Below are 11121 nucleotides of genomic sequence, written 5' to 3' on the forward strand. Positions count from 1 at the left end.
TCCCCCGCGGCCAGCACAGAACGATGCCCGACGAAAGGACACAGGACAGCGTTCAATTCGATTCCATTTGAGAGCAAACAACATTCCTGGGGCTCGGTATATTTCGTGGTGTAGATTAGTGGTGCAAGCAACGGTGCACCCGTCTGACTGCGAAATAAAAACAATCCGCACCACTGAGCGGGCTAATTATAGGGTTAACCTTTTTAAACTAAAAAAAAAATCCCTGAACCATTTGATTTAATTTATTTCGATTGCTATAAAATTAATATTTCCTAATATTTCTTCTAAAGAGCTATTTTAAAAACATCTAAAGACCCTAAATATCTATTTTGTTTTGATGAGCCGAAGAGTCAAACGGAAAATAAAACACAGCTGTAATAAGCACTCTACCTCGGCAACTCGCTTGCGCCGTTTAAACTCAATGAACTTGGGGAAATGCGGGTACATAAATCCGGAGCGAAAATGATTCTACCTGCTCCGGAGTTACACTCCGGCCATAAATCTCGGAGTTACTGCACGCTCTCCTGTGGAGGAAACAATTCACCCCACGGACTGGCTACAGTTTCGTTTTAACAAATTACATGACACGTAGCTAAACCTGCGCAGAAACATGTCTTATGTGCATACAAAAATAATCTTAATTTGGATTTCGATCTACTTTAACACACTAGCACGGGGGTCGGACTTTGTTGACTAAAACCCCCTTGGGCCAGCGGGTTGCGTGACTTCCCCTGGCAGTTTAATCGGGGTTTGTAACAGAAACACTAAATCCAGCCGCTCCCCGACGCTTTCAGCAAAGATAATCATTTCAATACATCCCCGCGCGCAGGCTGGGGTGGTTTGTAGACCCAGGTACTAGCGATACGATCAGCTCACCCCGGTCATTTCTACTCCAAGAACAGACATTAGTTTAGTTCTTTCATTATCCGTTGTCACATCTCCCCGATGTGACCTGTACACCCGGCGAGTGTTTCCCGAGTCAGACTGTCCCTCCCGGGTGCTGGGCCGCGGACTCTGCATTTATTAGGATCAAAATGCAAGTTACGTTTGAAAAGTTCAGTTACCCCCAACTCCTGTATTTGCGGAGCGGCTCCAAGAAAAGTGCAGCCCCTTCGCTGACATTCACACGAGCTTCAGACTTTCAAAGTGCAAAGCGTCGCGCTATCAAACCAGCCGAGCGCTTCGCCCAGGAATTGACTCCGGATTTTATGGAAAACGATATTTGTTCCGTCCCGCGCTCCCGGCTAAAACCGAGGTTGGGCACCGGCCGGGGGGGATCGGGGCTTTCCACGGCAAATGAACACCCCGCGGCATTGATTCGCCAGGCACATCTGGAGAGTTAAAACCCCCAGCCCGACGGACCTCGCGAGCTCTGCAGCGCGGGGAATTAGAGCACAACGATTTCCCGGCCTTGCGGATCCATCCCTAACTCCTGCCAACGAAACCCTGGAGGGGCCGGGGGGCCAGCCCTGCCCCCGCTCGCCTTTGGCTGGGGCCGGCGGCTAGGGACCCCTTTCGGGGCGAGCCTCCCCGGCTCGCGGCGGAGCGAGGAGACTGGAGCCAAGCCCGCCTGGAAGGGGCGATCGGACCAATTCCTCCTGGGCCCTTATCGACAGCAGCCAGCGCGTCCTGCCCGGCCCCGCGGGCGGTTTCCTACCTTGCAGCTTTCACAGGTGAGCAGCCCGTAGTGGTACCCGGAGACCTTGTCCCCGCAGACAGGACACAGCTCATCCAGGTCCTCATCATAGGTATAGTCCATCACCTCCAGCGGCCCGCCTGCGGGGAACGAGAGCAGGTCAGCGCGGCAGCCCCTGGGCCGGCCCGGCGGGGAGGCGCGGAGCGGAGCGCGGGGCGCTGCGGAGCGTGACAGGCAGGTGGCGGGTGCTGCGGGCGGACCCTTTATAGCGCCTGAGGCTGCACATCCAGGCTGGTGCGGGGAAGTGACCACCCCCGAGGGGCGGCAAGCCCGCCTGTGGGGGGGCCGCAGCAGCCGCGGGGGGCTGGGAGCAGGGCGGGGGCGGGGGAAGGGACCTGGAGGGCAGGGCCGGAGACTCTGGTGCCACCCTCGGCTTTCCCGCTCTGGGCGCGGGGCTGGGGTGCTGGGGCCGGGTGCGGGGCTCGGGCTACCCGCCTGCCCTGGGGGTGCTGGGGCCGTGCGCCGTGCCCGGGAGCAGCGAGGGGTCTGGGCTCCAGCTGCGCCCTGCCCCGAGGAACTCACGGGGACAGGCCCGGGGCCGAGAGGGGAACCGCCCGTGCCCAGCTCCGGGCTCGGGGTCCCGCTGGCCGGGCGCACTCGGGGGGGCGGCTGGGGCCGGGGGCTAAGCGGGGGCAGGTCCTGGCTTTGCCCGTCGTTGCTCCAGGGGCCTGGACGCGCCTCGGCTGTGGGACGCGGGGAGAACCGCGAGCACCTCCGGGCTTGTCACCGCCGGAGCTGCCGCCGGGCAGCGGCCAAGGCCAGAGCCCGGCCCAACCTCGGCGGCTCCACTTCGCTGCAAACACAGGCGGGAGCTCAGCTCCCCGCGCCGACGGCACCGCCAGCACCGGGCCATGGGCAGAGCGGGCCCGGGCCCTGCAGGGTCCCGCCGCCACCCCTGGGCGAGGGGGTCCGAGGCCCCGGCCCGGCTCTCTGGGGAGCCTGGAGCGGTCCCGGGGCGGCGGGGAAGGGGCGCGGGGGACTCGGACCCTGGGCTGTAGCGGCCTGGCAGGCAGAAAGCACCGGGCAGGGCCGCCCCAGGGCTTGCCCCGCGCCGGGTGACAGGCTCAGCGGTGCCGCGGGGCTCGGACCCGTGCCCGGGCGGTGCCCTGCAGGGAGCCGTCCCGTCCCGGCTCCTTGGAGATCACTAGAGCCTCCCCTACCCCGCTCATCCCGCTGCGCCCCCCCCCCCTCTAGCCCGGCACGGCTCGGAACGGCCGCCTCACAACGCCTGCCAGGGCCGGGACCTGGGCAGCGCAGCGCGCCCCACACTGGACCATGGCTCCGGCACCGAGGGGGAGGTGGGCCCCGTCTCCAGGTGCCCAGATCCCGCCGCTCAGCTCCGCGGGCTCAGAAACACCCGGCCCGGGCCCGGGGAGCAGCGCGAGGGAAGCAGGCGCAAATGTCGCGCTAACCCTCATGGCGCGCAAGGGCAGTTTGGGGTCCCGAGAGCCGGGCCGGGCCGTGCTCCCCGCGGGTCGGTCTGAGACTCGCCCGGCACCGGGGGCTCCCTGCTGGCTGGGGAGGAGCCGGCCGGGCTCTGCCCCCCTGGTTCTCCGACTCCCTCCAGCTGCAGGAGCGTTGCAACAGGCGGGTCCTGGCGGCCCAGGTCCGTCCCCGGGCGCGCACGGGCCAGGGGGCTGCATCACACGCGCCCATGGAACCCCCGGCCTAGGCAGCGGCTGCTCCCCGCCCGGTTCCGGCGCCCCGGCCCTGCGGGGTCTGGGATTTCCCTGCCCCAGGCCTGCAGCGTTCACAGGGGGAAGCGCAGGGCTCCGAGGGGCCCCGGGGGGTTCTGTTTGCAGCGGCTTCGGGGCGCCTCAGGGACCCACGTAGGAGACCAGCTGCCCGGGAGCCGGTCTCAGCTCCTACCCAGGGCACAGCCCAGGGGCAGAACCACACACCGACCCTGGAAACCCGCCCAGGGCCCGACCCAGCTCAGCGGGGAGCGCCCCGAACCGCTGCTCGAGGCCGTGGGGGGCTCAGCACCTCCCCCGAGGCGCTCGGCTCCCCACAGCCCCCGGACACGGCGCCCGGCTTTGCTCCCGGAGCTGCCCTGCAGGGTCCGGCCGCCCCCCCAAACCTGCCCCCGCCTCAGCCCCGCGCGCAGCACCCCGCGCACTAACGCGGGCCAGCCGCTGCCTTTGCTAACGTCGAAGCAGTGGCACCATGGACAGACCCCCGCTCCCTGCCCGCGGCCCTTCATGCAGCCCCTTGACCAGGTCAGAGCCGGCGCTAGGCAATTGCTTAGGGCCCAGAGCTGCTCAAGGGCCCCCACCCCTTCATTTTTTATTATGTGCTGGGAGTGGGGAATATATCCCTGCTCAGGGCCTCTAATGGGCGATCCCCGCCACTGCTTCCCCCCCCCCCCCAAGTATTTAGCCAAGGGGATGGTGCTGGCCCCTCCCCCAGGGTACTGAGATCTGATGCTACAGTTGACCAGCTCGCTACATTTCCCAGATCAGGGACCAACTTGCTGCCCCCTGCACTGTGCCAGGGAGATCCCAGGGACCGTGCTGGTTCACAGACCCATCCTTGAGAAACACTGCTCTAAACAACACACACACACACACTAAAGGCCCCCCCCAAGCAGTTGAAGCCCCTTAACTAATGAGCTAAGAACCTGGGTTTGAAAGGTGGCTGGAGTGGGCCTGTGAGCAAAGGGGATTATTACACTGGGCCCTGTGGCTCTGCGCTCTAAGAAGGATAAAAGAGCAGTGAAAAGAGCTGTCCTCCGAGCGCTGCCAGGAAGCTGCCACCGAGGGAAGATGCCCCTGCTCTGTCCCGGAGACAGGGGAAGGGGAGAGCGCTTCCCCCTCTTCGAACACTTGTCTAGTGCCACGGCCCACTCACACTCAGCAGGGCCCTGACAGTCACACGCGGCCCCGAGGCCTCTCCCCTGCACTCGCACCTAGGGAGGCTTACCAGACAGCTGGCCCATAGTGCAATGCACCCCCAGGCTTTGCCAGAGCCCAGGGGCAAAGGCTGAGCAGATGGGCTACAGGTTGGGTTTGAACTGGGGTTTGCTAAACGCCACCCAAACTCCACCTCTACCCTGGGCATGACATAGCCTAAAGAGCTTCCCCCACCCTCTTGGGCACCTCCTGCACCGTCAGCCACAGGTGAGGGAAGGCCCCACTGGTGTGATGGCTGAGATGAAGGCTCAGCTTAGGGCCATGCTGAAGGGAGCAGAATTAAGGTAATATAATATGGAGATATATCTATCTCATAGAGCTGGAAGGGGGCACTGAGCTATCCCTTCCCCCCCAAGGTGGGGGTTGGGAGGCAGGGTCTGGCCGTCATTTCCTCAACTTTGTCCCTGCTGGTTTTCAGAGGTTTGTATTTAGCCACCCTCCTCCTTCTGACAGTCAGTGCCAGCCTCAGCCCTGGTAACGGCTACTGGAAAGAAGTCTTTGCACTGGTTTCCTGCCGCTACCTTCAAGGGGGCATGGGTTTAACGTCATGGAAAGGCAGGTGCTCCTCATGTTTCTAAGTCTCTTCCAAGGCACCATAAACATGGGAAAAGCAGCTGTGAGACAAACCTGCACACCCCCATGGTAACAGATGTCATCCACAGCCCAGGGCCTAGGAGAGCCAGGACAGTCAATGACTACGTGGTGAATTGTAGTTCAATCACTGAAGCTGTAGAGCACCCAGAGGTGACCAGAATTCAGCAGCCTCTTAAAAATCAGCTGGGCCTGTTCTCCTTGTAGTTACTGGCTTCTCATTCCCCTGAAGGGCTGTAGAAATCCTTTGAATGATCTATAGCGATGTGATGGTAGGAAAGCTTCACCTCCTTAGCAGAGATGGGCCTTTAGCTGCTGGTTTTATGCTTGCTTGGGCCCAGCTCTTGGAAACCAGGAACGGCTCCATTTCTAGTTACTCAAATCCACAACCTGATAATTGAATCTCAGCTGAAAACGCCAGCACCAGCCTAGCGCTCAGTGCAGACTCCTGAGCTCTGTTCTACCTCTGCCGCCCACCTCACTCCGGGACCTCGGGCGGGCAATTTAACCCAACCCTAAAATGGTGATGAGAATATCACCCCCTGACTTTACCAGGGACCTGGGATTAGTCCGTCAGTCAGGAATTCCAGGTTATCCCATGCTTTGAGAGCCACAGCTGAAAGGTGCTGCTGGAGTGCTAGGTGTATTAGAACATTTGAATCCTTCGCTAGGGAAAATTAATAATGTCGATAACGATAGACACAACTATAGGAGCACTGCACATGCCCCACCTACAGCAACTATTGCAAACAGTGACCTGATCCCCTTAGCTGATGGCAGTTACTAAATGCTGGGATTTAATTCATTGCTTCACTTAGTTTAGAGACACTTAATGAAACATTGCATGGCAGCGACATCAGAGCACAGCTTACTCCGGAACACACTAATGTGCACCGTACATTTTCTACTGATCAAGTGGGTTTTGTTCTCTTAATGGAAGTTTGCTGCTTGCAGGCAGGTATGAACCCTGCACCACAATCACCCGTCATGTTGCATTTGAGAAAATAGGAATCAAGGCTTTACACAGCAGATCTGTGAAGGCTCCCCACACACACGCTATCCCCCCCCCCCATGCCCCTACACAATATCCCACCCCCCATACTCACACACACTATCCCCCCCCCCCACTATCCTACCCTCCCACAATCCTCCCACACACTATCCCACCCCCCATACTCTCACACACTATCCCACTCACACACTATCCCACCCCCCCACAATCCCGCCCCAACACACACATACTCCCACCTCCTTCACATATACACAAGAGGCCTAATAATGTCACAGCTAAACCCCGCTGTAGCAGCCGCACCGTATGCGGTGACCAGCACTGACGTTACAAAGAGAAGCACATTACAGGGTTCTACGAGTGTCTGCACACTCGGCACGGGCCTGAGCAAACTGCAATTCCCTTCACAAAATCCCAATGCACACCCAGCATTCTGTCTTGCTCCCACGCCTGGGGCAGCCCAGGGGAGCTACTTATGTTATCTTCCCACCTGTAGCTTGCTGTGTTACTTCCCCATGGCAGGCACTGTCTGGGCTATGACAGACCAGTGTGACACACACTTAGGCTTCAGTGTGCAGAGCATTAACTAGTGCCACGGGGCCGAATCCAGCCCTGACTTACGCTCCTCAGGAAACCCTCCATATCAACAAGGTTGCACAGCATGGGAATCAGGAGAGACGCTGGCCCATTGCAAAAACAATTGCCCTGCTACCGTTGCTCCAAAAATTCACCCCTCAAGTGCAGTGCAGTACCCTGCCGCCTAGCACCGGACTGAGAAAAGGGATTGCCTTTGGGTAGCATTTCAGTAAGAACCTGGCCCTGACAAACTGATTCTAACTGCGTCGAGGAGCAGATCTAAACACACCAGCAGCACGACACGACTCCAGCGGTGGAGAGCATTCAGATACCCCCAAACCAGGCAGAACTCCCCAGTCACCCCGGCCAGGGCCCAATTCTGCTCCATCCAAGTCAATGGGAACACAATCCTCTCAGCCTGTGGAAGCCAATGGAGTGGCAGGGATGTGCGGAAGGGCTGGCTTTGGCCTCAAGGGTACAGGAAGGTTTGCAGAGCTCACAGCCTGAGGCTTGTGCTCCATCTCAGGTGCGCCTCTTCCCTGCCCATAGCTTCCGGAAGGGGGGTCTGGACTGGGTCTGAATTTCTGGAGCCCACAGTGAAATTGCAGGGGTGTGACTCTCATGGGGACAAAAGCCAATAGCCAGCCCCCCGCAAGCAAAACTCCTGTGGCGCCTCACAACGTTCTGCTGGGGCCCAGCGCACGTGGGGCTCTGCCCCTCTGATGGATGGCGGGCTCCTCCTAAGGTAGCAGCCGCAGCCTCCTGCCCGCGGCAGGGAGCAGGGCACTGCCCAAGCAGAGGGTTCGCCATCGGGGTGGAAGCTGCACTCCCGGCCCCGTGGGATGTGCAGCGAACAGGAAATAGACGCCAGCGGGATGGGATCACTTCGTTCAAACACACCATTAAAAGAGCCTCATCTCTAATAATAGCTGCAAATCAGCCTTCAGTGCAGAACAGCCGTGCTTGGGCTATTGTTAGAGGAAGGAAAACTCCCCTTAAAAGCTCAGTAACCCCGTCATGTTCCTCCCAGGGATCTCAGGGAAGTAGTTGGGTGGCTGAAGAGCAGGGCAGGGGGTGGGGCCGTACCAAGGAATTGTCGTCTCAAAGACTAGACTAGAAGAGGCAATCACAGCCTCATGTTTGGTGGGGGAAGTGATCCAAAATGGCAAAGACTGAAAGCAACCGGGAGCCAAAGACTGTTGCTGTCTCCTGCATATATTGCACCCTTACCAAGAGCCCGAGGGCCGGGGGAAATCAGGCGATATACTGCTGCAGGGAAGGATTGGTAGTCAGCTGATCGGTAGTGGGGCCATAGGCTCCCCCGCTCTAGTGCTCTGGCCTTAAATCGGCCTGGGGAACAAAAGCTGGAACCAGCTGATGGTTCTTTGGTGCCCTCGGTGCAAATCCACAGTGGAAATGCTCACCTGGTGCTAAGTTGGTGGCAGTCTGAGCTGGGAAGTCCAGGGAGGATCTCCCCCCCCCCCCCCATGCCTGTAACCCCTTGAAGCACGCCGGCAGAGCAGAGCCATGTGTGATAATGGGGACTGACACTTTAAGGACTGAGCTTCCCAGACAGAGAGCCTGGGCAGGGTGCTGGGAAGCTCTTGTTATGCACAGCCAGCTGGACCCAGACAGAAAATAAAGCTGATCTCTTTTGTGCTCCTTAAGCACCGAGCTCTTGAAGACCACATCTGGCAAGCGTGCCCTGCCATTGCCCGGCTGTACTAGTCCCGGGGACGGCTCAGCCCGAGGGCTGTTACTGAGGGATCTTCCCTGCTCTCAGAACTGAGTTTCAACTCTTGAACCTCTTTCCCTTGTTCTCCAGCTTCGGAAGCTTTTGCAGGCTCTGTTTGTACCTTCCTCTCTCCTCCACCCTAGAGATGACACTACTGAGGAGGCAGCAGGAAGGACGTTTGCCCCTCTACCTCACAAGCAAGCCCAACATCCAATCACACCCATCCGTGTCCAGCTCTCAAAACTAATTCAGGGGTTTACCGCCCCTCCCGCAGCTCCTGCTGGGAGGCTGTTGCAGAACCTCACCCCTCTGAGGGTTAGAAACCGCCGTTAATTTCCAGCCTGAATTCATGGCCAGTTTATCTGCATTTGTTCTTGTGCCAACCCTGTCCTTTAGCTTCAATAGCTCTTCATGCTCCCAGGTGTTTACCCCTAACGGATTTATCGAGCGCAGTCAGCTCCCCTCCAAGCTGTTTTGATTGTGAGGAAAGTTTAGGAAACAATTGATATTAAAGTGAAGAAGTGGGTCAAGCCCCAGCATTCCCTGGAGGTGGCTTGGGCCAGGTGTGGAGACCAGCAGCTCTCCTAGGCCCATTACCCCAAGTTCCTGAGACTGAGGCAGCACCAATCCTTAAACAAGTGAACCACCTGGAGGGGTTTTGGGGGGGTTCAGCACTTATGGGAAGCAGCAAGGTGTGTGCTGTACAATGGCACAAGCCATCCCAGCTCCATGCTGCGGGGCCTGGGCCAAGTGCTGGTGGGAATTCACAATAGCAACCGATTCCGAAGCTTTTATTCCAATAACTGGAAACTGTAAGACACACAGCTTCAGCCTCCCTTCCCAAGGCACCACCGGAGCCTCCCTCTCAGCCCAGACAGCAAACGCCCAGAGTTAGACAGGGACCAACGCCCAAGCAGAGGCTGAGCTGGTGCGGCATTGTGCGCCAGGCGCTGCAGGGTCTTGGCCAGCCCCAAGCCCGTTTCACCCCCAGGCAGGAGCCAAGACAGCACTGGAGGATTTTAAAAGTGCAACGATTGAAATGACCTTGATTATTTCTGCTGTGAAATACTCACTCAGGAGGCAGCTCTCTGCTTAGCAGGCTGGGGCAGGCGGGCGAGTCGGCGCGCTCGTTAGCACCTCCAAAGTGAAACTCCAAACAACGAGCCTCAGCTTTAATTGTTCAGATGGACTGTCCCACGCGGCCGGGGATGGGGCTGATTTACAGGCCCTCTCTCTGTTGCGTGGGTATTTAAACATGCAGACACACACAGAGTCTTGTGCTGGATGCCCAGCCAATCTCCTCCCCGCTGGGGGCTAGGCTCCGGGAAGACGGGTCCAAACCAGTTGCCTCATTGGCTTCTGTGGCCACGTGACTGCGCTAAAAAATAATTAAGATACAAACCCCTGCTCATAAACTAGCATTAGAAAGTGACGGAGTGGAGATAAGTGGGACCTTTGCCATAGATAAAGCAAGAGGGAGAAGAAACGTGCAAAGGGAGGGATGGGATGGACACACACTAGCCAGGGAGGGGAGAAGGAGCTCATTAAAACACAAGGGAGGGGAATGGAATCAGGCGGATTTACAGCCCCGCTCAAGCAGGGGGTTGGGCTTTTTGGTCCCCGCTCCTGCCCCGAGATATAAAAGAATGGGGGATTGTGCACCCACTCTTCCCATACAGGCCAAGCACAACTCAGGGGCCTCTGGAAAAAGACACCCTCCTTTCCATCGGGCAAGGATGGGTTACTGGGGTTAGAAACCTGTTACTGGGGTTAGAAACCTGGGACTAGGATTCAGGGACTTTTGCCACTAGGGTCACCAAGTCCAAGCCAGTCTAGATTGGGGGACTCAAGGGCTCCAGGGCTTAACGAAGCACTTCACAGCTCATCATCCGAGGTCATAAGAACGGCCATAGTGGGTCCATCTAGCCCAGTATTCTGTCTCCTGACAGTGGCCCAGAGGGAATGAACAGAACAGGACAATTATCGAGTGATCCATCTTCTGTCATCCAGTCCCAGCTTCTGGCAAACAGAGGCTAGGGACATCCAGAGCTTGGGGTTGTGTCCCTGACCATCTTGGCTAGTAGCCATTGATGGACCTATCCTGCATGAACTTATCTACTTCTTTTTTGAACGCAGTTAGACTTTTGGCCTTCACAACATCCCCTGGCAACGAGTTCCACAGGTTAACTGTGCATTGTGTGACTAAATACTTCCTTTTGTTTGTTTTAAACCTACTACCTCTTAATTTCATTGGGTGACCCACTGGTTCTTGTGAAGGGGTAAATAACACTTCCCTAGTCACTTTCACTGCACCATTCATGATTTTAGGGACCACCAGCATATGCTCGCTTAGTTCTGAAGAAGTGAGGTTCTTACCCACGAAAGCTTATGCTCCCAGTACTTCTGTTAGTCTTAAAGGTGCCACAGGACCCTCTGTTGCTTTTTACAGATTCAGACTAACACGGCTACCCCTCTGAGACTTGGCTCCCTTAGTTGTCCCTTTTCTAAGATGAACAGTCCCAGCCTTTTTAATCTCTGCGTATAGAAGCTGTTCCGGACCCTTAATCAGTATTGTTGCCCTTCTCTACTTTTTCCAATTCTA

General features: G+C 57.7%; 1 protein-coding gene across 4 annotated transcripts in view; it reads right to left on the reverse strand.

Annotated features, from left to right (window-relative positions):
- The window catches only part of NR5A1 (nuclear receptor subfamily 5 group A member 1), a 63705-nt gene extending 53903 nt beyond the window's left edge, over window positions 1-9802 (reverse strand). The window contains exons 1-2 of one of the 4 annotated variants that reach the window (XM_034793949.1): window positions 9593-9802; window positions 1658-1776 (exon numbers count right to left, since the gene is read on the reverse strand). In XM_034793949.1, coding sequence (XP_034649840.1) covers window positions 1658-1759 — 102 coding nt within the window. In that variant the 5' untranslated portion in view covers window positions 1760-1776; window positions 9593-9802. Of the gene's footprint in view, window positions 1-1064; window positions 1364-1657; window positions 1777-3108; window positions 3250-9592 lie in introns of those variants that run through there. The other 3 variants (XM_034793948.1, XM_034793950.1, XM_034793951.1) reach the window with 3 other exon arrangements.
- Between the last annotated feature and the right edge of the window lie 1319 nt (window positions 9803-11121).

This window comes from Trachemys scripta, chromosome 17, assembly GCF_013100865.1.
Source record: "Trachemys scripta elegans isolate TJP31775 chromosome 17, CAS_Tse_1.0, whole genome shotgun sequence".
Classification (NCBI taxonomy): domain Eukaryota; kingdom Metazoa; phylum Chordata; order Testudines; family Emydidae; genus Trachemys; species Trachemys scripta.